At 47.2% G+C, this 27,562-nt stretch overlaps 1 protein-coding gene and 1 long non-coding RNA gene across 3 annotated transcripts; one reads left to right on the top strand and one right to left on the bottom strand.

Annotated features, from left to right (window-relative positions):
• The first annotated feature begins 262 nt into the window (after nt 1-262).
• LPO (lactoperoxidase) lies at nt 263-27,266 on the top strand. 2 transcript variants are annotated; one of them, XM_019415650.2, is made up of 13 exons: nt 266-865; nt 5,822-5,896; nt 6,763-6,850; nt 11,051-11,211; nt 12,845-12,962; nt 13,311-13,440; nt 14,207-14,413; nt 15,902-16,226; nt 18,113-18,273; nt 23,905-24,157; nt 25,014-25,187; nt 26,190-26,427; nt 26,614-27,266. In XM_019415650.2, exons 2-13 carry the CDS (start codon nt 5,824-5,826, stop codon nt 26,819-26,821), a joined length of 2,136 nt encoding a protein of 711 aa, XP_019271195.2. In that variant the 5' UTR covers nt 266-865; nt 5,822-5,823; the 3' UTR covers nt 26,822-27,266. The 2 variants fall into 2 exon arrangements, with proteins under 2 accessions (XP_053748801.1, XP_019271195.2); XM_053892826.1 differs by lacking the exon at nt 26,190-26,427 and having other exon boundaries at nt 263-865.
• On the bottom strand, nt 11,772-12,848 carry LOC128774233 (uncharacterized). Its single transcript, XR_008418744.1, has 4 exons — nt 12,724-12,848; nt 12,598-12,647; nt 12,369-12,434; nt 11,772-12,284 (listed from the first exon to the last, which is right to left on the bottom strand). It is a non-coding gene; the product is annotated as an uncharacterized LOC128774233 (long non-coding RNA).
• Nucleotides 27,267-27,562: the final 296 nt, after the last annotated feature.

Raw genomic sequence — 27,562 nt, forward strand, 5'->3', positions numbered from 1 at the left:
CTGTCTGTCTGTAAAATACATTTCAATGAAATTTCATTTCCCTGAAATTTCAGGAAACTTCCTGTTTCCTTCCTTTGTGGAGTTAACTTGAAATTTCAAAGTCATTGAGGTAAGGGTGGTATATTACATATAAGTTCCCAGATATTGGTGTTTTTTAATGGCCATCCTATAGAAGGCATGAAGTTACAGACTCCTAGTAATCATTTAAACTATCAATTTTCTAACTAGAGAATGTGATATACCAAAAGGTGAAATGACTTTCCCAGAGCCATATAAATGACAGAAATGGGGACTTAACCTACCACCCTGACAAGTTCAGGGTTCTTGTGACCTCTCTGGTGGCCAAAAGAAGGGGCAGTATTCACAGAAAAAAAAAAAGTCAGTTTTTTTTTATTGCTTTAAATCCAGGACAAATCTATCTCCTTCTACAAAGAATCAGGTGAAAGGTAAGGGAGGGATCAAAAGGCAGTGAATAAATGAGTGGAGAAGAGGGCCATTCAATTGTTCCCAATTTAAGAGTTTTTCAGATGCCATAAAGGGCTTAAGAGGGACAAGCGTGCTCAGAATTTGGAGTTTTGCCTTCCACAACTACAGCAGGACCATGTATTTAACCTTGAAAATGGGAAGAAGAGGTTCTGTTTCCACCCAATCAGTGATATTGCATCAACCAATCCCTGCAGTTTCCTCATGCATCTGCCTGGAGTCACAGGGTGTTTCCTGCTGAACCTCCAAGCCACCTCAGTCCCTCAAAATCTCCCTTCTTGGCCTTTCCCAGAAATAAATTCTTGGTGGAAGCTATAAAACACCAGTTCTTCCTAGCAGAATAACTCCACTGGCTGCCACCAGAGGCCCAGGCACTTGGCAGGTAAGACTCATTAATTTTAATCTTTCATGATTTCTGCAAAGTTGATGATGAAATTTCCTAAAGGCTTCTCAGAAAGCTTGGTACTGCATTTGGACTTGTCTTCAGTGGGCATTTTCTGGTGCCAGATTTGGCTGCCACAATGGCAGATCATTCCTGTTTGGTGTAAGGAGAATGTGATTAAATCCATGTGGGGCAAGGCAGATTTTCCAAGTCTGAAAACAGTCACAGAATCATAAACTCTTAGGGCTGGAAGGTACCATAAGACCTCTCATCCACCATTTTTGGGAACTGAGGCCCAAGAGATAACACACAGAGTTGGGGATAAATAATAACAGAATGATGCTCCAAGTGGTGTTCTTAAGATTGCTATCATGTAACCTCTAAACTAGAGTGAAAATTTACAGTGTTTTAAGAGTTTCCTAAGATAGGGCTCTCAGATCTTTATCTTGTTTCCAGCATCTTATGCCTGGTATTTATAGCATATCTGAACATCTAGTTAGCCCTGAATGCCTAGTCCCATATGTCTTCAATGCTCTTGTGGACACCTGAATCTCAATCAGATATATGAATTGCAGCAATATGAGATGGCCTTCATTTTGGAAGAATGGAGTGGTTGAATCATATTGTGTTTTATGTGATTGGGTGTCCCAAACCCTGTGGCTGAAGTAGGGGATTGTTTCTTCCAAGAAGATCTTGATAGGGGCATCTGGCTGGCTCAGTTGGTAGAGTGTGCAACTCTTGATCTCAGGGTTGAGTTCAAGCCCCACATAGGTCATGAAGCCTAGTATAAAAAAAATTTTTTTAACTAAAAAAATAAGAGATCTTGATAAGAACTTTCTCCTCTTGACCATTTTCCTCTTGATCCTGGAATTACTCAAAAGATCAAATAGAACCTTTTCGGGGGTGACGGCGTGTTTGTTAGTTTTCCTATGGCTCATCCTACCACCCTCAACAGAGCTCTTGCCACTCATGGAAAAGAATCCCACTGATTCCTTCCCTTCTCAGGCTTTCCTGAAGCCCCTCTTGGTGACTTCTCAGCAAGTTTGAGAGCCAGACTCTGGAAGGCCTTGGTGCTCAGAGTGTGGACTGCAGACCAGCAGAAGCAGGAGCATCTCCTGGGAGCCTGTTGGAAATATAGGCTCTCAGGCCCTTCTGTTTCCTTCTGAGTTAGAATTTGCATTCAATCAGGTCCCCAGGTGATTAGTAGGCACATTAAGGTGTGGGCTAAGGGACTGTCACCATCATGACTCTCTGTGCCTTCCAGATGCTGAACTTCTCTGCCCTTGGAGTTTCATTTATTCAGCATGAACCCAACACCTATTATGTACCAACACTAGGCTTGGCATGGGAAAAAAACAAAAATAAGATATAGCCCTTGAGGAGCTCATGGTCTGATAGGGGAAACAGACATGAAAACAGTGATATGTGATATGAGTGGAGTCCAACGGGAGGACAGAAAAATGAATGACCTAACTTTGCGTGGAGAAATCTGCTACACTTCACAGAGAAAGCAAAATTTGGCCTGGCTGTTGAAGAATGAATAGTTCATCAGGCAGAGAGAGCACTGCATAAGAGGATGTGAATAGAGGCAAGGAATTGTGGACCAGCCCTGCCATTAGAGGGGCAGAGGCTATGACTCTGTCTCAGGATATTGCTTCATGTCCCAGAGAAGGCCCCAGGCTTTGCTGCAAACCAAAGGGCTTGGGAAATAATTTCTGCACTGAGCATGATGATAAGAATGTGGATAAATATCCAAACATCACAGAAGCCTCTTGGTGACCTCTTACACCTGAAGCCCTATGTCTTCCACCCTCCACCCTGCTTGGCTCTGGCTGCAGACAGTGTCCCTTCAGGATCTTTTAGCATACCTTTTTTTCCAGCGCAGTGGCATAACCTTTCATTTGCCTGGCTCTGCTTTCTGTCCCACATCCTTCCTTCACACACACCAGGGAAGTTGGCCAAGACATGGAAAATAATTTGGCTTTGGCCTTGAGGTCTCTCCCTGCCTTCCAAGTGAGAGGAGTATGAGGGGGAAGGGGGTCCAAGGAAGGGAGAAGAGAAATGAGCATGGAAGTTGATTTTCCTGTTTAGATTTCTCAACTGTCATGTCTTCAACTACGATATTTCTCTTCCTCTATCTCAGATGATGTCTTTTTTCATAGACTAACCTTTTACTTTTGTTTTTAATTTATTACAAAATACATTAGTCATTGAAAGAGCAGTATAATGAATACTTGTGTGCCCATCAGCCCTCTTTAAAAATCAATGATATGGTTGTTGCTAGGGGAAGAAGGAAAAGGGAGTTGGTCTTTAGTGGGTATAGATTTTTAGTTTTGCAAGATGAAATAGTTCTAGAGATCTGCTGTACAACAATATGAATATACTTGTCACTACTATGTACTGTATGGTTAAAAATGGTTTAAAACAGGGGTGCGTGGGTGGCTCAGTTGGTTAAGTGTCCTACTCTTTTTTTTAATGTATTTTGTAATGAATAAATAAATAATAAATAAATAAATCCTATTTATTTTTGAGGAAGAGAGAGAGACAAAGCGTGTGCAAAGGAGGAGCAGAGAGAGAGAGAGACACAGAATCTGAAGCTGTCAGCACAGAGCCTGATGTGGGGCTCGAACTTCTGAGCCAGAAGATTATGACCTGAGCAGATGTTAGCCAACTGAGCCACCCATAATTGTCCTATTCTTAATTTTGGCTCAGGTCATGATCTCATGTTTCTTGAGTTCAAGCCCCCAAGTTGGGGCTGTCAGTGCAGAGCCTGCTTGGGATTCTCTCTCTCCCTCTCTTTCTGCCCCTCCCCCGCTCTCTCTGCCCCTCCCCTGCTCTCCCTGTCCCTCCCCTGTTCTCTCTGTCTCTCAAAATAAATAGATAAAAACTTTTAAAAAATGGTTAAGATAATAAATATTATACTACATGTTTTTACCAGAATTAAACACACATATATATATATACATATACATATATATATGTATATATATGTATATATATATATCAGTGATACATTTTACTCCAAACCCATCATGCACTTTATATGCCTGAAAGGGCAGATTTCTGGCTGGCTCAATGTTCTCCTCGAATTACAAAGAGGAAGACTATGGTTCTACTCGGGATCATAGAAGTGTAAAAACAAGATCCCATCGAGGGTTAAGCCATTTGAGAACTCCTCTTGGAAATAAATGGAAGTGCCCAGGAGAATCTTGGCCAGAGAGGTACTTATTCATACCTTGCCTTTTTTTTCTAGAGTTAGCTTACAAAAAGTACACTCAACAAGATAAAAATTGTCAGAGGAATCATAAAAGGACAGAGGGAAAGACTGGGGAAGTGTGGCGGAGACCAAAATTACCTGGTCCAGATATAGTCCTCTTCTGGACTGGCCGAATTCAAGGGGAGAGTATCTAAGAGGGTGTCCATAAGACCACCTAGGTGGCCTCTCAGGCAAAGCTCCAGAACCACAATTTCTCTTAGGAAGCTTCAAGTAGATATGGAGGGAGCAGCCAATCTGAGATGTTCTCCCTGGTGTGTTTCTGGAATCCAACCAGTGAATGCACACTGAGGGAAGAACCCATGCCCACCTGTGAAATCTGAGGGACCTGTCGAGAACATGATAGAAACAAATGATCATTCCATCTCATGCCGTGGGTGCTTCCTGGGGCTGGAGCCAGAATCTCCTCAAAACATATTTTGGTTCAGGGGGCGCCTGGGTGGCTCAGTCGGTTGAGCGTCCGACTTCGGCTCAGGTCATGATCTCGCAGTCTGTGAGTTCGAGCCCCACGTCGGGCTCTGTGCTGACAGCTCAGAGCCTGGAGCCTGTTTCGGATTCTGTGTCTCCCTCTGTCTCTGACCCTCCCCCGTTCATACTCTGTCAATCCCTGTCTCAAAAATAAATAAACATTAAAAAAAATTTTTTTAAAAACCCATATTTTGGTTCAGGGGCACCTGGATGGCTCAGTCAGTTAAGCATCCAATTCTTGATTTCAGCTCAGATCATGATCTCACAGTTGGTGAGTTCGAGCCCCACATCAGGCTCTGCGCTGACCGTGCAAAGTCGGCTTGGGATTCTGTCTCCTTGTCTCTCTCTGCTGCTCCCCTGCTCCTATGTTCACTCTCTCTCTCAAAATAAATAAATAAACATTTTTTTTTAAATTTTGGTTCTATACCACCAAATCTCATGAACACTCTACCCCCTAAAGCCCCTCATCAGCCAACAAAGCTGCAGGTATTTTTGTCTGATGATTTACATTCAGGGTTAAAGCTCACAATGAAGGGGTTAATCTAAGATCTGGAATCTCTCCAGGCAGCCTGGGGCACAGCTGTGGGCCCAGGGGAGCCCTGAGCTTTGTCACAACTTTCATTCATGTGCTCCCATCAAATTGGCTCTTTGAGGAAGGGTAGAAGCCCTTGCTGGTTTCTGAAGGGAGGAGCTGAGTGCGTGCTTCTCAGGCATGCTCCCCGGATGCAATACATCCCCAGGGGAAGGAAGGAGGGGAACTCCAAAGACCTGTTCCAGGTTTGGTAACAGCATTTCTCACACTTGTGACAAGACAGGTACAGGATCTCAGGTCACAGGCTATCAGGGCAGAATCAGACATCCTGTATCACTTGGCCCTCACTTGCCAGGACAGGGGCCCAGAGACGTTAAGTAACCTGCCCAATGTCACAGAGCTAGTTGTAGCAAATGCAGAACTTTAACTCCAGATCTCCTGACCCTGAAGCCTGAGTTCTTTCCCTTCCAGCCCTGCTTCTTTCCATGTCTCCCAATAGCAGGCATGGGTCTGCACAGATGATTGATGCTAACTTAAGTTATTGTAGCTTCCCCACCTCTACTCCAATATTAGGGCATCTGCTGTTCCCTGGGCTTTTTATGCTTTACCATCCCTTTCTGTGACTCCGTCCCTCCCATGGGGGCTCTACAAGGCTCATATCTGATCCTGGGTCTCGTTTCAGCAATGCAAGCCCTCCATCTCTCAGTCCTCTTAGCTTTCCTGACCTTGCTTCAGGCGGCAGCATTGGCCACAAATGGTAAGTGTCTCCATATTGAATTCGTGGGGCTGCTGTGACAAAGGATCACAACTGGGTGGCTGAAGACAACAGAAATGTATTCTACAGTTCAGGAGGCTAGAAGTCCAAGGTCAAGGTGTCAGCAGGGTCCTAAAGTCTCTAGAAGGGAATCCTTCCTTGCCTCTTCCTAGCTTCTGGTGGCTCCAGCAATTCTTGGTACTCCTTGGCTTATAGCTACATCAGTTTAATCTCTGCCTCTCTTCACATACTTCTCTGTGTGTATCCTGTGTGTTCTTTTGCTATAAGACCACCAGTCATTGGATCTAGAGCCCACCCTAATCCTATACCTTTATGACCTTATCTGAATTAATTACATCTGCAAAGATCCTATTTCCAAATAGGGTCACATTCTGAGACATGTATTTTGGGGGGACACCATTTAACTCACCACACCCCACCTCCCATGCTCCAGACCCCAATACAAGTGAGAACAAGAATTCCTAACGCTCCTTCTCTACCTCAGGGCCCTGGTGATCAGCTAAGTCCTTTGATGGACACTTACGTGTCTACCTCACCAAAACCCAGAAAAATCCCCACAGCCCAGTAGCCCAAGCCAACCTGGATGGTCACACACCTTAATCCCATCCCTGGGTATTCTAGTGGACCTCTGAAGAGCAATTCCGACATCTTATCAAGGATCAGAGAGCATTCTTCCCATTCTATTCTTTTTCTCCTTGAGGATTCTTGTGAATGTTTCCTAATCTCAATCTTCTGCCTGCTTGGATTTGAGGGGTGAGGGTAATGGCTGAGAAAGAGGGAGACAGAAGCAGAGGGTATCTCAAAGGAATGGTGTCAGATACTCTGCTCCTTGTCCCTCCTCCTCCAAGCACGGGCCACCACGACTGCTGCCATCTCTGATGCTGTGAATCAGGTCAAGATCCAAGTCAACAAGGCCTTCCTGGATTCCAGGACCAGGTACGTGAGACACAGACACAGCGTACTCCCCTTGCTAGGCTTCCAGTTAATGACGAGCACATCTAGGCCAGCCCTGACAAGCCAGTGAGAAAGCAATCATCCAGACTGTGCTACCACCACCCCCCAACTCTGAGTGTGTGACAAATAGGAGTCTTAAAATCCTTAGCCTGTAAATTACCTTTAAGAGGATGTTTAATCTAATCCTGGAAGCACTTTCTTCCACATGGCCGGATGTTTCCTTGGGTCATGCATTACAGAGTCTCAGAAAGCCTGTTGGTAGAATTTCTCCATTCATTCAACTAATATTGACTGACATAAGCCCGGTTCCCTAGAAGCAGAACCTGAGACATGGATTCACGGGCAGGTGACTAATTAAGAATTACTCTTGGGAGAGCTGTAAATGAAGTGAGAGGGCAAAGCTGGAAAGGTCAAAGAAGGAAGTTAAGCAAGGATTGGCTCAGTAATCACACAAGGGTACAGGTGTGAGCCGTCAGCAACTACACCCAAAGCAGCTAGGGGGCGCAGCACCCCAATGCCATAAAATGATCCAAGGGCACTTGGAGATCCCACAGCCCACCAGCAGAGTCAGCCACCCTCGAACCACATGTTAGGGGCTGGGATCTTTGAAATAAGCAATGAAGACTGGGTCCCAGCTCTCAGGATGCCCATCAAGCTAGAGGCAGGCATACAGACAAGAATAACCACTGTGTTGAGCAGAAAACAACCTTATTCCTTCCTCTTGCTGTCTCTTTGCACTAGAATTGGGGCTTCCTTCCTCCTTGGCCCTTGAATGACTTTTAAGCAGTTCCATACTGTTTTTTTTACTTTTAGAAGACAAGAGGTACTCCAGCCACTTCTAGTCCCAAGAACAGTATCCTTTCAGGAATTTAAATGTCAGCGTAAGAAGACAAAGCCTAGAGCTTCCTACATCCCTGGGCTCAGAGCTGCTTTATTAGGTTTATAATGAGAAATGGAACACAGTCTGCTAGTTCCTCCTTCCTGGACTCTTCCCAATCCCCCAACACAGGTTTCTGACTCCTCAGGGTTAAGCTGGGGGGGGGGGGGGGCGGTGGAGGAGAGATAGCAAAGGGCAAGGTCTAAGTCACCTCACAACTTAGTGCCCTGAAGGGGTCAGAAGGTCTTCCCCACCTTGGGCACTTGTTGGCTGTCTCAGAGATTCTGCTGCCAGCTCCCTGACCCAGAGAAGTTTCTGGCCAGTAGCTGACAGCTCCAACCTTCAGTACAGAAGCATCTGGCTCACTTTCTCACCTCCCCACACCCTCTTGAGCCAGGTGCCTTTTAAGCAGGCTCCAGAAGACTACAAGCTTCACCCTGCTGCTGGAGGATATACAGATCCCATGCAGTGTGGCCCTGTCTGGCTTACTCTATTAAGTGCGTGGTGCCAGCCTCCACTCCTGTAGGCTCTTTGGGCAGGTATCAGCCACTGGCCATGACTCTAGCCCACCTCTTAAGTCCCTTATCACTAGAATTAAAGCACAGATGAAGCCCCATGGTGGCAGTAGGGAAGTACTTGGTATTTCAGTAACTATCTCCAAACAAAAATTCTCTCTCCATCCTTAACTTCAATCCTTTTATAGGCCCAAGGTAAGGATACAGTAAAGGCCACAAAATCAGTGTTCATCACCTCCTTTGCAAGCTGTGCACTGACCAGCCATGCTTTGGACTTCATTCGTATTGGTTAGTTCTTGGACTTAGGGGCCTCATGGAGACATAAAGAATCACACATAACCATCTTGTTACACAAACAATCCAATGAAGGAAATAAACAAAGCGATGGTTGCTACTCTAGGCCCAGGGATCAGGGAAGCCTGATGGAGGATGAGAAGCAGCCAGCCATGTAGAGAGCCGGGAGGATAGCATCCCAGGGACTGGGAAGGACAAAGGCAAGGGTGCTGAGGCGGGAAAGAGCTTAGGGTGCTCGGGAAACAGAAAGAAGCCCAATGCTGGTGGCAGTGGTAGACAGGGAGGAGCACACCGTGCAGGTAGGCCAGAGAGGTGGACGCTAAGGGCCATAGAGTCAGAAAGCAGATTAGAGGTTGCTGGTGGAGGAGGGCAGGGGAGGAATTGGAAGAGACTGCTTAATGGGTATAGGGTCTCCTTGGGGGGTGATGAAAATGTTTTGGAACTAGGTACAGGCAGTGATGGCACCACAATAGGAGTGTGTGTGCAATAAGCAGATGGATTCATCCATGTCCCAGGGTAAGCAGAGTGCCATGGTCTGCTTTTGACTCTAAGTGCGCTCCAGCAGCCGTGTGGGGAACAGACAGCAGGGGGTGGAGAGAGACAGGGAGTGGGGCGGGGCCCTGGTCAGGAGGCCGCTACAGCCGTCCAGATAAAGGCGACGGTAACTAGGATGAGGGTGGAGGCCTGGAGATGGGTAAAGACTTCTTCCCAAACCCTGGCTGATCCCACGGAGCCCAGCCCTGAGCAAAGCAGGAGGGATCCCGCATTCAGGCGGGAGAAGCACGCAGAGCCCAGGGCACAGGAGGAAGGAAGGAGCGTGCAGAACCTTGCGTGGGACCTTCCAGGTAGAGCCCTGGAAGGCCCAGCAGCGCACCTTGTTTATTGGGTGGGGGACCCTTTGGGCCCTGGCCCATGAGGACGGTGGCGCTGAGGCTAACACGTGTGTATTCCACGCCAGATACAGCTCAAGGAGCTTTACAGCCCTTCCTCCCCCAAACCGTATGAAATGCTAAATTGAACTACATGAAATAGCTTGTTTTTGAGGTCAAAATGATCAAGTAGCATGGCTCAACGAAATGTCGTTATTTCATTTTATGGATAAGGAAGCTGGGTACAGAGAGGTTAAGTAACTTGCCCAAGGGCACATAACTAGTAAGTGGCAGTCACAAGTCAAACCAGCCAATGTTCAAATCTTGCTTCCTAAGCCCCAACTCCAGGTGAGTGCGGGCCCACAGAACTTTCCGTGATGGTTTTCTGTGTCGGGGCCATCCAATACAGGAGCCAGTAACTACGTGTGGCCGTTGAGCACTTAAAATGTGGCTAGTACCAGTGAGGAACTGAATTTAATTTAATTTTAATGAAGTTCCATTTAAATAGCCACTTGTGGCTGGAAGTTACCATACTGGACAGTGTAGCCCTCCTGGCCACTGGGCCACGCAGTCTCTTGCAACAGCAGCAAAAAGACAGTCTGGCTTACTGTCTTGGGTCTTTTTAATTGAGGTTGGGGGAGGCTGGTCGGGGGTAGGCCTGCCAAGTAGAGCGCAATCATCCCAGTCATCCTTGTCCCTGTCCCACCTGCCCAGGAAGTCCCTCAGACTGAGACACCATGCCCCCTCACCCTGGAAATAGGTAAGAACCTAACCTATAGATCAGGCCAGCTGTTGCAGCCAGCGAACTGTACCCCAAAAGCAGAGCTGTCTTTTGTGAGAAGCTGAGCAACTTCCAATGTTTCAGAGTCTCAGAGCCATAGATATCATCTCACGGAACCCTTCCTCCCACATGTGTGGAGACTGAGGCACGGGGAAGGGGTGGTGGATTCTCATGGAGGCACTTTTCTAACACCACCTTGCACTCAGTCATCTCTGTGTTTGTCCCAAACTTCTTAGTAGCAGGGATTCGGGCTTCTCCCTTTACACATGGGAAATTAAGAATAAAAAGGCTGAACATCTTGCCCCAAAAATGGTCAGCAAGAGGCTGGATGCTACAGCCCACATCGAAGCAAACTCCACGCTAACTCCAGGGCTAGCTGCAGTTAAGGATGTTTCCATGGGAAGAACTGAAGGCCCCTAGGCTTGTTATCTCTAGAATTCTCTTGTTATTTCTAAACTCCTACATGACAGGAGTTCCTCAGTCTGAGTCAGGACATCCTGGGCTTAGGTGTTTTTAAGTTTCTCTAATTAATTCTGACCCAGCCAGCACAGCTACAACCCTCTGATTCTAATTCAGGAAGCGCTCACCTCCATCTGCCTGCCCTTTCTCAGAACCAGACCCAACAAAGCTTAAAGACACACTGTAGCTTCCTCCTCCCAGAAGAGATTTTCCAGAGGCATCAGAAAGGAAATGAGAAAGATTCTGAGAGCGCGGGAGTGCTTGTCTCCTGCCCGCGCTGCCGCCACCCCCTGTGGCTCCTCCCCATACACACATCCCTTCACACCCCTTCTAAAGCTTCAGAGCTGGAGGGCCCAGTCTTGACTCTCCTATCGCTCTCCATTGTAGGCTAAAGGCCGCCATGAGCTCAGAGGCACCCACCACTCGACAGCTCTCGGAGTACCTCAAGCATGCCAAAGGCCAGGCGCGCACAGCCATCCGCAACGGGCAGGTGTGGGAGGAATCCTTAAAGAGACTGAGGCAGAAAGTGGCCTTGACCAATGCCACAGGTACAGAAAACCCACTGACCCTCTGATGGCGGGAAGGGGCCATGACCCTGCAGGAGAGAACAGGAGTCACCAAAAGCTGTATCCCCTATTAGGAGCACCTTCTTGGCTCTCCCTGCTCAGGTTCGTGGGCTTGCAGAGCAAGGAGGGGCTGAGGGGACAGCTGTGCCAGTATGGTTTTGTTTTATTTTGTTTTGTTTTGTTTGCAGAGAAAGGAACTCAAGCCCAGCAAGGTCACACTGCCAACTCCAAATAAGGGGACATTCATGCTCTTTGTGTAATGCCATCTGTAAAGCCTCTGTCCAGAGGAAGTACTAAAGTCAACAAACATGGGCTCCCTGTCCCAAACCAGTGTCACCACTACTCTGCTTTATGTCTCCATAAAGGAGACATGTAAGCCACCTGTACCAGGGGGATTTACTGGGATTATGTCACAGGAGATGAGATTTCCATCTTGTCTTGCATAATATGGAGCTGAAACAATGAAGTGATGGATTGATTGTGATCTCCAACCCGTCCACTCCCACCCCTACCAAATGTCACAGCTTCTGGAGGGTCAGGGAGGAAGGGGCTTGGTCCCAACCAGAGGAAGGGGCTGCAAGTTCTTCCTGGGAAAACAGCAGGTCCAGGAAGATAGCAGGCTTAGGACTTGAGCAAATTCCAAAGTTCCAAAAGAAGGAAACTGGGATGAGGTAGGGAGAAATAGGGATCACTTTAGACTCAGACTCAAAAGGTACAGAGGGTTGAACCCCTGCCCCTGCCAACCTTCACAGATGGTCCCCTGAAGAAGCCCCCATAGAGCAAGATTCCCTTGCTTCTCTTTCATGCAGGCACCAGGATGGATCACAGACTGCTTTAGGAGGTTAGCAGTTCTCTCCTTTCTGTGCCAGCACGGGAGCCTCTGCTGCGTAAAGCCCCACTATGTTACTCGTCCCAGGACCACAGCGCCCCTCACTTAAAAATTACCTGTCCCGGGGCACCTGGGTGGCTTCGTCGGTTGAGCATCTGACTTTGGCTCAGGTCATGATCTCGTGGTTCGTGAGTTCGAGCCCCACATCGGGCTCGCTGCTGTCAGCCTGTCAGCACAGAGCCACCTCTTCAGATCCTCTGCCCCTCCCCCACTTGCCCTCTCTCAATAATAAACAGTTTTTAAAAATTACCTGTATCTTCCCAACATCTTCCTTATCTAGGTTCCTGCTTGCTTGGTACTTTAGATGTCAGTGAAGCTTTAGAAGAAGAAAAGCAGTCTTATCAGACTAACTCCTACTAACATGTGCTTAACCTCTCAGGGGTATTTTCGTTCTAAAAGAAAGATCTGTTGATTCGAATGCCCTGATTAAAAAAAAAAAAAAAAATCACTAACAATGCTAGCACTTTCACAGTTACTACCTGTGTGGCCTTGGGCAAGTCCCTTGAGCGCTGTGGCCTCAGTTTCTCATCTGTAAAATGGGAATTAAACCTCTTACCTCAATGAGTTGTCAGGATTAAACAAGCAACCACCTGAGAAATGCTTACCTAAAACAGACAAATGCATTCCCAGAAAAGTAAGTTCCCCTCTGCTTTCGGTCTCCTGCCTCCCCGCCGTGCCTCAGAATGGAGAAAGAACTCAGCCCCTCTGGCGTCCCTTCTGTTTCAGAACCTGGCCTGGACTTGACTGCACTGTCTTGGGAGGTGGGCTGTGGTGCCCCCGTTCCTGTGGTGAAATGTGACAAGGACAATCCTTACCGAACCATTACAGGAGATTGTAACAACAGGTAAGGGGGCACGGGCAGTTGTCGGGGGCGGCCCAGCTAGGGGTTTTGCCGCTTGGCCATTCCCGGCAGAACCCCCGCTGCCTCCCACTCCCGGGCCTGCGGCCCACCGGAACCCGTTCATATTGGAACCTTCCCGAGCTTCCCCGTCTTCCAAAGGGGCCGCCGTAGTCCCCCGCCTTCAGAGCGGACGCAGTTCAGCGACCCCCCTCCCCGTTTGAGAGGCGCCTCCCCTGCGCCCCCTTTCCCTCGGGCGGAGTCCCGCCCCTTCCCTACGGGTCCCCCAGGGCTTTGGAGAAGCGGAGCCCGGAGCGCGGGCCGAGGCTGAGGGCGCGTCTTGCTCGGTTTCAGGAGGAACCCCGCTCTGGGCGCCGCCAACAGGGCGCTGGCGCGCTGGCTGCCCGCCGAGTACGAGGACGGGCTCTCCCTGCCCTTCGGGTGGACGCCGGGGAGGACGCGGAACGGCTTCCCGCTCCCGCCGGTGAGGGCGGGCCCGGGGTGCGCGCGAGCCCCGAGCGGGAGGGTGCAGGGGGAGAGCCCAGAGAGGACGGGAAGCGCCCCCAAACGCGCACGGAACGGAAGAAGAAATAGGTGGGAGGGCGGAGGTGCGAGGTGGGGCCCGCAGCCGGGGAGAGGTGGAGACTTGGACGGGCTCGGGCCGTGCTCCCCTAAGTGCCACTAGAGGGCAGCGGAGCCCGGAGCCCAGGCACGTGCTGGTCACGTCCCAGCTGCCCACAGGCCAGATACCCTGGGGTCTCCCAGGCAGATGGCCTCCCTGCCCCATCCTGCCCGCGCTTACCCCGCCCCGGCCCCTGGGGTGCATCAGCTGTTGTTTGCCCGGAGGTCCTATCTGTTGGCCTCTTCTGAGTTGGCAGCCCCTCCCCCAGAGCCCCTCTCCTCCTCCCAGACACCTGGCACCTCCCTGTCGCTTCACAAGCAGCCTGTCTTTGTTTTCCCATTTCCATAGTGGAAAGGGCACTGGCCTTGCAAGCCATCAATTCCCGCAGACGTGTGTTCAGTCCCATCCCTACTATCCCCTTTTGTAGCTGCAGGACCGTTGGAAATTGGCCTCACCTCTCCAGTGTCCTCACCTTCGGAAAAGGTGTAATGCCACCCACCTCACAAACTTGTCATGGGGATTAAATGTACCTGTTATACCCTGGGTGTTCAATAAAACTGCAGTTGAATCTGACTCCTCAAAGCACTTTTTCCTCCAATCCTTCCTCCCCTTCTGTCTCCATCTGTAGGCCCGGGAGGTTTCCAACAAGATTGCAGGCTACCTGAGTGAGGAGGGTGTTCTGGACCAAAACACATCCTTGCTGTTCATGCAGTGGGGTCAAATTGTGGACCATGACCTGGATTTTGCCCCCGACACCGAGCTGGGGAGCAGCGAGTACTCCAAAGCCCAGTGTGACAAGTACTGTATCCAGGGAGACAACTGCTTCCCCATCATGGTAGGCCCCTGCAGCTGTTGGTGACAAAACCCCTGCCTCCCTGACTAGCAGGGTACCTCATGGTAGATCTCGAATGCTGATTTGACAGCTTCCCAAGCCTCACACATCCATTCATTCACTCATCCATTTATTCAATAAATAGACATTAATCATCTACTCCGTGCCAGGCACGGCACTAAGCACTGGGGATTCAAAGGTGAATAAGACACTGTTCCTTTCCTCAAGGACAGAGAGCCTGTGTGGGAAATGGACAAGTAACCACTAATGGTGAAATTGGGAAGCTCTGGGGAGGGGCGGGTCGTCTATGTGCCTGGCCCAGCAGCATTGGCATCACTTGGGGACTTCTTAGAAATGTAAGATCTCAAGCCTCATCCCAGACATTGGGAAACAAAATCTACGTTATACCAGGATTCGTTCTATACACAGTGAAGTTTGTAGAACGCTGCTGTAAGTCATCGGGGTCTGGGACGGCTGCTCCCAGAAAGAGCTGCAATTTGATGGATGAATCAGTGAGAGCAGGGATTTGTGGGCAGCAGGAAGAGAGAGGCACTTGCAATGGTGCCCCATTTTTTTCTTATTTTACAGTTAGAGAGTGATTTATTCACTCAAACAAATCAAGGCTCTGTGCTGTGGTGTAAAGAACACGGACTGTGGAGAGAAGTCAGTCTAGATCTGAATCCCATATATTTCCCTTCCTGTTTACAAGTTCTGGAACAAATTACTTAACCTTTCTGAGCCTCGATTTTCTCACCTGTAAAATGGAACTGAATTATCTACCTTACATTTTTTGAGGACCAAAGTGAGATAAAGTATGCATAATGCATAGCACATGTTAGATCCAAAATAAATAAATGGTAGCTGTTTTTAGTAATTTTGTTATTGTTTATTTCTTTTGAGAGAGTGCATGCAAGCAAATGGGGGAGGGGTCAAGAGAGAGGGAGATAGAGAATACCAAGCAGACTTGGACTCAGGGGCTCATCACAGTGTTCACTGGGGGGAGGCTTAATGGGAGGAGGGAGTTCGTGAGGGAGGACTCGTGCAGGAAGGGCTCAACGCTGGACTCGAACCCATGAACCACGAGATCATGCCCTGAGCCAAAATCAAGAGTCGGTCGCTCAACCGACTGAACCCCCCAAGTACTCCGTTCATAGTAGTTATTAACAAAGCCTTTCCTATTTCTTGTCCTGCTTCCCTGTCCAGGGATCTCAGGACTCCTTCCCCACCAAAAGTTTGGAACCTCTGCTATAAAAGAGTGAATGATTCCCCTCAGACTTTTTACACAGTGGGATGTAATGAACTTCAGGGCATTGTGGCTCAGGATGTATAGTGTCAGCAGGAGGCATCTGGAATCAGTGTCTGGTCCCAGGGTCCCAGGAGGGCTCCATCAGCATCTTTGCCAGCCGCATCCAGACCCACCCTGGGGAGAGGTTGCCAGATCCCAGCTGTGCCACCTCTGCCCAGTCACCCACCCCCCCAATCTCTCTGCAGTTCCCTCCCAATGACCCCAAGGTGAAGACTCAAGGGAAGTGCATGCCTTTCTTCCGAGCTGGGTTCGTCTGCCCCACTCCACCTTATCAGTCCCTGGCTCGAGATCAGATTAACGCTCTGACCTCCTTCCTGGATGCCAGCCTTGTATACGGTCCTGAGCCCAGCCTGGCCAGCCGCCTTCGAAACCTCAGCAGCCCGCTGGGCCTCATGGCTGTGAACCAGGAGATCTGGGACCACGGACTGGCTTACTTGCCCTTTGACATCAAGAAGCCAAGCCCCTGTGAGTTCATCAACACCACCGCCCAAGTGCCCTGCTTCCTGGCAGGTGAGTCCAGGCTGGGAACAGAGGGGCCCAAGGACTGGGAGCAGAGAGAGACCAGAAAAACTTCAGGAGGCTGCTAGGTAGCTTCCAGAGAGGCTTTACTGCTGCTGCTTCTCGCATGCTTTCTGGAAAAATGCACACCAAGCCCCCATTGCCTCTGGCACTGGTCCAGGACTGGTAGAAGGGCCCGGATGAATACAGAATCTAAGAACATGTGTTCACCATCAAACAAACAAACAAACAAAACAATTAAATCCAGAGAAGCACAAATAAGAAAAACCTACCACCCACAAATGATCATTGTTAACATTTTTAATGCCCACCTTTCCAGGTTTTTTTAAATCATAGATATAGTTCTACATTGTTTTACATAATTGGGGTTATACTATCAGTTATGTTCTATAACCTGATGTCTTCACTTAATATGTCACATCATTAAATATTCTCCAGCATGATTTTTACTGGCTGCCTGATATTCCCTGACATACATTATCATGATTTATTTTCTCAATCCTATTTAGAAACACTTAAATCATTTCTAGTTTTCCTGTTTTTTTTTATTTTTATGTTTTATTTTTTTATTTTAATTTTTACTTTATTGTTTTTAGGTAATGAATATCCTTGTTGATGAATCTTTGCACTCATTTAAAAAATTTTTTTTAATGTTTGTTAATTTTTGAGAGAGAGCACGAGCAGGGGAGGGGGGAGGAGAAGAGAGAGGGAGACACAGATCGGAAGCAGGCTCCAGTCTCTGAACTGTCAGCACGGAGCCCTATGTAGGGCTCGAACTCAGGAACTGCGAGATCATGACCTGAGCTGAAGTCGGATGCTTAACCGTCTGAGCCACCTAGGAGCCCCTGGACTCATTTTTAATAATTTTATTAAGATAATTTGTTAGAAGAAGAAATTTTAGATTAAGAGGAATGCATATTTTTAAGGCTTTTTATAAACTTGGTACAAGGCCCCTGCTCCACACAACCTGTGCACAACCAAAGCCCCCCAATTCTGTTCATTCTGGGGGCCTCATGTCCTCCTGGTCCTCTTTGCCTTGGGCTCCTGGAGGCCTTTCCTCTTCCAAAAATCTACTCTGTCAGGATAACCCCCGCCCCCGCCCCACCCACCTGGACATGGCAGAAAGCCAGTCCATAGGCCCAGATCTCTTGGGTAGATCTCTTCAATTCTGTGTTCACACATATCTCACATCAATCCAGATACAAAACTGAGCCCTTTCCTGTTTTCCACAAAAATATCCGGTAAGACCAAGCATTTGGGAATTTAATAGACTTTTCCTAAAGATTAGAGGACACAAGAAATCCCCTTGTGAACACCTGGTCTTTTGCCAGTTAGCTGACCTCCTATCCTGTCACTCTCTTCTTTCCTTTCTTCCAAAGGCCCCCATCTCTAGATACTCCTCCCATTGTTACATGGACAAATTCGACCCTACCTAGGAACCTGCCCTCAAACTCCCATTCATAAAACTTTTCAAAGTTTCTCTCCACCAAAAGCCCTTATCTGTTTGTACTGCCCCATCTTAGAAGGAGTTGGGATTGTAATTAGCAAAATTTTCCTTTTTCATGTCATCTGTAGTTTTGAGCAGTCTTGTGCAGTCAGCCTTCTTATCCCCGTTTTCACAGATACAGGGACTGAGGCTTAGAAATGCCAAGTAACTTGTCCAAAGTGACCCAGCTAAAAATCATGTGTGTGGAGCTGAGATTCAAACCTCTGAATCCCAACCCCCATCCCATTCCACTTGACTTCCCTTAGGTTAACTGGAAGGAGGGGCTTAGGAGAGGGTCCCTTGGGCGCACTATCGTGTATTTCTTTGTGCAAGTTACTGGGTTTTGGGGCTACTCAGGGGGAACCAACCTTCCTGCATTCTGGACTTTCAGGAGATTTCCGAGCCTCCGAGCACACCTTGCTGGCCGCTTCCCACACCCTCTTTCTCCGAGAGCACAACCGGCTGGCCAAAGAACTAAAGAGACTCAACCCTCACTGGGATGGAGAGAAGCTCTACCAGGAAGCCCGGAAAATCCTGGGAGCCTTCATGCAGGTACAGAAGCCCAGGAGCACTGCCTCCCTCACCCACCTAGCTTCTGCTCCCCGCCCCCCGCCCCGCCACCCCTGCTCTGCCCACAGCCACCCTCCAGCTACCTCCTCTGTGTCCCGCACCTCCTCTTCCCTTCTCCTCCGCTACTTCCTTCCCACTGCCTCATTATTTCAGCCCTCCTTCTTGTTTCTTTAGCTTCTCTGCCCCAAAATGAATCCCTGAACTCAGAGTGTTGGAGAGTCATTTGTCTGTTGGTCACTCAGTGTGCCTGCCCAGATGCCACCATCACTGGGACCAAAGGCTCTGTCTCTCCTGGGACTGACTGTTGCAGAGCTCTTTGGGTTATTTCAGTTGGATTGTCTTCTTTTTCAATTCTCCGCACCCAAGCCACATGTCACAGGAAGAGTCCATTGCTATTGTAGATTGGCTGATTGACTAACTAGAATTAACTGTGCACGTATTTTTTTAAGCATTTTATTTTGAAATTATTATAGGTTCTCAGGAAGTTGTTAAAAAAAAAAAAAAAAACAGTACACACACCCAGCCTCCTCAGTGCTAATGTTTTTGCATAACTATGGTACAACATCAAAAGCAGGACATTAACATTGACACCAACCAAAGGTCTTATTCAGATTTCACCAGATTTAAATGCAATCATGTGTGCGTGCATGTGTGTGTGTGTGTGTGTGTAGCTCTGTGCAATTTTATCACATGTGTAGTTTCATGTAACCACCACCACAATAAAGATACTTCACTCTCCCATCACCTCAGGACTCCCTCCTGCCCCCCTCTGATAGCCACATCCACCCTCCCCCTTCCCAGGTCCCTATCCCCTGACAATCACTAATCTGCTCTTCATCTGTACTGTTTGGTGAATGTTACCTAGATAAAACCATGCAGTATGTATCCTTTTGAGGCTGGCTCTTTACATTCAGCATAATTGCCCTGAGGTTCATCCAGGCTGTTGTATGTGTACAGTCCCTTCCTTTTTGTTGCTGAGTAGTATTCCCTGGTTTAACCATTTACCCAGTGAAGGACATCTGGAGAGTTTCCAGTTTGGAGCTATTATGAATGAAGCTGCTATAGACATTCGTATATACATTTCTTCATGCAAGTAAGTTTTCCTTTCTCTGGGAAAACTATGCCCAAGTGCAGTGGGTCATATCGCAAGTCCATTTCGCGTTTTAAAAGGAACTGCCAAACTATTTTCCGGAGTAGCTGTACTATTTTATGTTCCTACCAGCAGTGTATGAAACATCCAGTTTCTCTGCATCCTGGTCGTGATTTGTTGTCATTGTTTTTTATTTTACTCTTTCTGATAGGTATGTAGTGTTATTTCATTGTGGTTTGAATTTGCACTTCCCTAATGGCTAATCATGTTGAACATCTTCTCCTGTGCTTATCTGCCACCTGTATATCCTCTGCAGTAAAATACCTGTTCATATATTTTGCCCATTTTCAGATGGATTATCTTTTAATGTTAAGTTTTGAGGGTTCTTTATATATTCTAGATACAAATCTTCCATCAGATATGTGACTTATAAATATTTTCTCCCAAGCTCTCATTTTCTTAACAGAATCTGTTGCAGAGTAAGAGTTTTTAATTTTAATGAGGTCCAATCAGGACACTTTTTTTTTTTTTCTCTCATGGGTTGGGCTTTTGTGTCAAATCTCAGAACTCTCTGTAGTCCTAGATCTCCAAGATTTTTATTGGGTTTTTCCTAAAGGCTTTATACTTTTATGTTTTCCACTTAAGGCCATGATCCATTGGGGGTTAATTTTTGTATAATGTGTGAAGGTTAGGGTGAGGCTCATTTTCTTTGGCCACAGGGTGTCCAACTGTTCAGCACCACTTACTGAAAAGGCTATCCCTCCTCTAGTGAATTGCTTTTGTTCCTTATCAAAAATTTTTTGGGCATGTTAATATGAATTTATCTCAGAATTATCTATTCTATTCTGTTAATCTATGTGTCTATTCCTATACCAGCACCACAGTGTTTACTCTGGCTACACAGCAAGACTTACTATGGGGAACCATGATTCTTCCCACTGTATTCTTTTTCCAAATTGTTTTGGCTGTTCCAGGTCTGTCCCTTTCCTATATATTTTTAAATAAGCTTATCTACATCTACAAAAAAAAAAAAAAAAAAAAAAAAAAAAACCTTGCTGAGATTCTGATAGGAATTGTATCAAAACTATAGATTAATATAGGAAGAATTGACATCTTTACAATATTGAGTTTTCTAATCTGTAAATGCAGTGTGCCTAAGTGTTTAGGTTTTCTTTGCTGTACTTCATCAGCATTTGGTAATTTTTATCATACAGATCCTGTACATGTTTTGTTATATTTGTACCTGAATATTTCACTTTCTTTGGGTAAGTCATAAATGGTATTACATTTTTTCTGACCTGCCACTTGCTCTTTATCAGTGCATAAAAATGTAACTGATTTTTATATGTTGACCCTGGCCTTGCTGAGCTCAGTTTGGGGAGTTCTTCTTGTAGAATCCTTAAGATTTAAAAAAAAAAAAAAAAAAAAAAGATTTTCTATGCAATCATGTCATCTGCAAATAAAGACCGTTGTATCTCTCTTTTTGTAATCTATGTTTTTAAACATTTTTTTCTCTTGTCTTATATCAGTGGCTATAATTTCCAGTACTGTGTTGAATAAGAGTGGTGAGAACTGGCATCCTTGTCTTCCTAATCCTAGAGGGAAAACATTCAATCTTTCACCATTAAGTATAATGTTTGTTGGGGTGCCTCAGTTGGTTGGGTGTCCCAGTTGGTTAAGTATCTGACTCTGGATTTCAGCTCAGGTTATGATCTCATGGTTCATGGGTTCGAGCCCCGCATCAGGCTCTGTGCTGACAGTGCAGAGCCTGCTTGGGATTCTCTCTCTGTTCCTCCCCTGCTTGTGGTCACTCTCTCTCTCTTCCTCTCTCTCTCAAAATAAATGAACTTTAAAAAAGTGTAATGTTTGTTGTAAATCTTCTGTGGATGCTCTTGATGAGGTTGAGGAAGTTCCGCTCCATTCCTAGTGTATGGAGAGTTTTTATCATGAACAGATGTTGAATTCTATCTAAGGTCTTTCTTCATTAATAAGACTTTTCTTCTTTAGCCTATTCTGTTTGCTTCAGGTTTATTTTACTCTTCCTTCTGGTTTCTTTCAGCACTTGGAAAATGCTATACCCCTTCCTTCTGGGCTCCATGGTTTCACATTGGTGTTCATTTGTAGATAGTGTGTCGCTTCTCTTTGGCGATATTTAAGACTTTGTGTTTAGTTTTCAGAAGTTTAATTGTAATGCATCTTGGAGTACATTTCTTTGGGTTTATAATGTTTGGTATTCATTCAGCCTCTTGAATCTGTAAGTGTATGTCTTTCACCAATTTGGGGACGTTTCTAGACATTATTTCTTCAAATTCTTTTTTAGCCACCCCTTTCTTCTCTATGTCTGGGACTCCATTAATAGGAGTGTTAGCTCTTTTGTTATTGTCCCACAGAGCCCTGAGGTTCTGGTTTGTTTGAGGTGTTTGTGTGTTTGTTTTGTTTATTTTCTCTCTGTTGCTTAGATTGAGTTAATTCTACTGATCTGTCTTTAGTTCTACCCTGTCATCTCCACTCTACTACTGGGTCTTCCTAACAAGTTTTAATTTTAGTTAGTATTTTTCAATACTAACAGTATTTTTCAACTGTATTCTACAGTTTCAATATTTTTTTTTATAAATTCTACTTCTTTGCTGAGATGGTCTGTTTTGTGTTTCAAGGTAACTTGTAATTGATTGTTGAAGCGTTTTTATGACAACGGTTTTAAAATCTTTATCAGATCGTCTCAGTACTTGATTCATGTAGGTATTGGCATCAATTGATTATCTTTCCATTCAAACTGTGGCTTTTCTGGTTCTTGGCATTATGAGTGATTTTTTAAATGATATCCTAGATACTTTAGTTATTATGTTAGGAGACTCAGGATCCTATTTAAGTCTGTTTGGGTTTAACATGTATGTCTGGCATACTTTTGTGGGCTTTAGTTCATATGACAGGTTTTTTTTAAGTTTTTTTAAATTTATCTTTGAGAAAGAGAAGCGGAGGGGCAGGCAGAGGGACAGAGGATCTGAAGCAGGTTGTCTGCTGATAGCAAATAGCCCAACACAGGGCTTCAACTCACAAACCTGCTAGATCATGACATGAGCCAAAGTCGGACACCCAACTGACTCAACCACTCAGGCGCCCCCACCCCAAGTGACAGTTGTTTCCTGAGCCTTTGCAGTGCTATTCTGGTCTGCTTCATTCTTCTGGTGACTCTGGGGTTCACATTCAGTGCCTACTGATGCAGTCTGCAAGGCAGGAAGGCCCTTTCCTGGCTGCCTTCTGTTGCCCAGCAACCTTCTAGGGGAGCAGCAGCCACTGCACCTGGTCTCTTTATGGCTGTTGTGTGAAGAACAGAGAGATATGGGGTTTCACTGCTGCCACCATTGCAGGCATATCAGACCATCCACCAGCCTGAGGTGTGGACGGCTCAGAGCTTGGGTTGTGAAGTAGGTCTGGGGGCTCTCCACTAGGTTTCTGCTGGGTTCCCCCATCCCAGTCCTTTGGAGAGAAAGAGCAGGCTCCCTTTGGCTCCTTTTGTGTATTCCTATTGGGGGTTCCAGGTTGCCAGGCTCTCCTGCACTCAGTCTGGGGGCATACAGGAACTCACTGTGCTGTCATTCCTCAAGTCCTGAGGTCGTCAGTCAGTCCACCTTCTTTCCAGCTTTGAAAGTCTATTTATGTTGTCTATGGAATAATTTCCAGAGTGTTTACATATATTTAGTGTGGAAGATTAAGGGGAAATGAGTCTCCTCCATCTTGTTCTGGGACCAGAAGCCCCATGCACTTAGTTTTAACCATTAAAGAGACATATCCCCTTTATTTCTTCTCAAAAATCTCCATAATTCAATATTAATTTTTAAATTGGATCCAGAAATCTTGCTGCTGGAGATGTTGGTAGGAAATCATCCAAGGAATGAAAAGTATCTACCTAAAGATGATTTGAGTTAAGGTTTTATATTGGTTTGTTTGGGCTGCCATAGTAAAATATCATAGACTGATTAACAACAGGCTTAAACAACAGAAATTTATTTTCTCACAGTTCTGGAGGCTGCAAGACCACGGTATCAGCAGGTTTTATTTTTCCTGAGGCCTCTGTCCTTGGCTTGCAGATGGCCGCCTTCCCTCTGTGTCCTCACATGGTCTTTCCTCTGTATGTGTACCTCCCTAGTCTCTCTCTCTCTCTCTTCTGATAAGGACACCAGTCCTAACTGGATGAGGGCCCCACTCTTATGATCTCATTTAACCTTAATTACCTCTTTATAGGCCCTATCTCCAAATACAGTCACATTAGGGCTTCAACATATGACTTTGGAAGGGACACAATTCCATCTATAACACGAGCGGCCAGCAGAAAGAGGGTCATGATCAATTAGCAATGTCTGCTATGGTCACAGGAAGGGAAATGGGCACATATGCTATCCATTTGCCCTCCTAGATTTTTGAACACTCATCCCCCTCAGCTGCAGCTTCCTCCAGCCTCACTCTGCGGAGATTTAAGTGTTCTCTTACCCTTTCCTCATGATATGTATCCCCACCCCCTCCAGATTATCACCTTCAGGGACTATCTACCCATTGTGCTCGGTGATGAGATGCAGAAGTGGCTCCCTCCATACAGAGGCTACAACCAATCTGCTGACCCCCGAATCTCCAATGTCTTCACCTTTGCCTTCCGCTTTGGCCACTCGGAGGTCCCCTCCACCATGTCCCGCCTGGATGAGAATTATCAGCCTTGGGGTCCAGAAGCAGAGCTCCCCCTGCACACCCTCTTTTTCAACACCTGGAGGATGGTCAAAGAGGGTACGTCCTTTTGGGGAAGCACTGTCACCGGGCAGTCTCACTCTGCGGCCTGCTTCTAGGGAAGCCTGGCGTAGAAGCCAGACTCCAGGCACTTCCCCCGTGACCTTGGGCAAGTGAATTCACCTCATTGAGCCTCATTTGTAAAATGGGGACGATGGTACCTATCTCACTAGGATATACAAAAAATTAAGTGGCATAAATGTGAGAGCACCCCACAATGGTTCCTGACACACAGGGAGTGGTCGATATATATCAGTTATTATTCTTTCTCTCCTCCTCTGGCCTCGAAGGTGCCTGGGCTTTCCCTGCCTCAGGCTTCTCTGACCCCTGTACAAAGAATTCATGGGCTTGGGAAATAAATTGCTCTTTCCTGCTCTCCTCTAGGTCTTCCTACCTCCATCACGTGCCAAAGGTTGGCCCCAGCTCCCCTTTACCTTGAGTTGGGCTGTGTCGCAACTGGCTTTGCTTCAGGCCTCACAAGTCAGGGCCATTCTCTGTAGGCTTCCGCCACCTCTTCTCATACTTCCAAGTTCCTGGGGGGAACATATGGAAGGAGAAGGAGCAGGCTTTCTGAGCTAGAGCTCCAGAAAACTTCTGAAGCTTATAGGCAGGCCATTGCCCCAGTAATGCCTCTGTCTTCCCCACCCCAGGCCCCAGGCAGGCAGTCTGGACTGCCCTCCAACCCCAGCATACCCTGCAGGCTGCACCTTGCTCTTCTCTCCCGGCCTCCAAGCTGATGTTCAGCTGGCCCTACTTTTACTGAGAAGAAATGTCTAGTGGAGGGGGAGGGGCCAGCAGTGGAAGATAGCTTCACGCTACCCACATCCCCAGGACGGCCTCTGGCTCTCCTTTGCAGGTGGAATTGACCCTCTGGTCAGGGGCCTGCTGGCCAAGAAGTCCAAGCTGATGAATCAGAATAAAATGATAACAGAAGAACTGCGCAGCAAGCTTTTCCAGCCCACTCACAAGATCCACGGCTTCGACCTGGCCGCCATCAACATACAGCGCTGTCGAGACCACGGGATGCCCGGTGAGTGGGCCTGAGGTCCTGTCTGGCCCAGGGAACTTTTAGCTTCTTTCTGGGGTTCCTGGGGACTCCCTTCCATTAACCCTAAGGATCTGACCAATTCTAAAACATAAGGCAGAGATACCAGTTTTTAAAATTCATTTTGTTCATCTGTGAAATGGCATCTTCCATTTTCCCTAATGTGGAGACAAGAGAACATATCTGATACCATCTTGGAGCTCCTCAAATGAAAAAGAGATCAACAACTGACTTGTAAAACCAGTTTAAAATCCCAGAAAAGTCACAGACCTAGAGCAGCGATGATAAAGATAGTATATGTCTAGTGCCGATTCAGATGACTGATCAGTAGGGCCTGTGTTGAGATGAATCAGGAGAGGAGAATAGAGGGGCTCCTGGGTAGCTCAGTCGGTTCAGCATCCAACTTGCAGTTTTGGCTGAGGTCATGATTTCATGGCTTCATGGGTTCAACTTCCGCATTGGGCTCTATGCTGGCAGTGTGGAGCCTGCTTGGGATTCTCTCTCTCTGCCCCTCCCCCATTCATGCTAGCTCTCTCTCTCAAAATAAATAAACTTAAAATAGAGAGACGGAGAAAGAGAGAGAGAGAGGACAATAGAGAGAAACCAATGACTATCGGACCTTTCTTTTATACCCATGAAAGGCAATTTAATGTAGTAATTAAGAGCCAAACTGCCTGGGTTCAAGTCCCAGCTGTGCCATTTCTAGTTATGTGACCTTAGGCAAGTTACTGAACATCTCTGTTCTTCAATTTACATATTTTTATGGCGCTTAGAATAGTGCCTGGACCCATAGTAAGCACCACATAACCTGCTAGCCGTCTCATGCCTGAAGTACCGCGAGTGTAAAACAATGGATCCCTGCTCACCCCGTCCCAAAGGCTAGGAGTCCAGACTTTCTGGGGCTGATGGAGCTGGGGCAGGTATGTCCCCAAGGGGGGCTGTGGTGAGAAGCTCCTGGGATGAGACAGCGTCAGCCCCTCTGCCTAGGGTACAACTCCTGGAGAGGCTTCTGTGACCTCTCACAGCCCCGGACACTCAAGGAGCTGGATGCTGTGCTGAAGAACAAGAGGCTGGCTAAGAAGTTACTGGATCTCTACGGGACCCCTGCCAACATCGACATCTGGGTTGGGGCAATTGCTGAGCCCCTGGTAAAGAGGGGCCGAGTGGGGTCTCTCCTGGCCTGCCTCCTGGGGAAGCAGTTCCAGCAGATTCGTGATGGAGACAGGCAAGTGAAACCTTGTGAGGAAGGCAGGGGTGAGCAGACCCTTCTGCGATGTGGACAAGTCCTGTGTGAGGACTAGTCCAGACCTCAGAGTGTTCCCAGTGACCTCCTTCCTTCCCCTTTGGCACAGTGGGGAGGGAGGGGCCACCGCCTGAGCTGTGTGGACAGACCCTGCTTCTGTCTCTGCAGATTCTGGTGGGAGAACCCTGGGGTCTTCACTGAGAAGCAGCAGGACTCTCTACAGAAAATGTCCTTCTCACGCCTTGTTTGTGACAACACCCACATCACCAAGGTCCCACGGCACCCATTCCAGGCCAACAACTACCCTCAAGGCTTTGTGGATTGCTCAGCCATTGACAAGCTGGACCTTTCACCCTGGGCCTCAGTAGAGAATTAGGGGCCCAGATTTTCCAGCCTCCCACACTGTGCAGTTTTGCTCCCTTTGGTCCATGATGCCATTTCAGGCAAGTTCAGTGACCCCGTCCCTTAGAGCTGCACACCCCATCCAGGGCCTTCTATTCAACTGGGTTTCTTGACACTCACCAGATGCACACCTCGCTCAAACCCAAGGCCAGCACCTCTGCCTTTCCAGCTCTTCCACCTGAATCCCACTGTTTCCATGCCATCTGCTCTGTCTGTGGGATGTCACCCATCCTCTCCCCGCAGCAAGTCTTGACTGAGGCCATGGTCTTTGCACTCTTAACTTTCTTCCTCTCCTTTCAAACTAGATTGTGAGCTCCTTGAGCCAGAGACTTCTGTCTGCTTCCCAGTGTCCCCCGTGCCATCAAGCATGATGCTCAGCACACAGCAAGGGCTCAATAAACATCTGATGATTGACTGATGATGGTGGCAGTGACACTGTTCCCTTCCAAAAGCAGGCCTTGGGACCACTGCCAAATAAGTAACTAGATGTTTACACTGCAGACACGTCTTACCACTAAGATGTGTGCATGGGTCTGTGGGGCAAGAAGGCATGGTTTGGTGAAATTTCAGAGTTCTCTAAGAAAAGTGGAAGGCAAGGGGCTCCTGGGGAAAGAAACAATGGCCGTAGATTGAGGGAGAGGGTTTGAAGTGCCATCAAGGGGTCAAACAGAAAGGTTGTCCCAGCCTGGATAATCCTACAGCTAAAGTTGATTTT

This window comes from Panthera pardus, unplaced genomic scaffold (assembly GCF_024362965.1).
Source record: "Panthera pardus isolate Hobbes unplaced genomic scaffold, ASM2436296v1 HiC_scaffold_3, whole genome shotgun sequence".
Classification (NCBI taxonomy): Eukaryota; Metazoa; Chordata; class Mammalia; order Carnivora; family Felidae; genus Panthera; species Panthera pardus.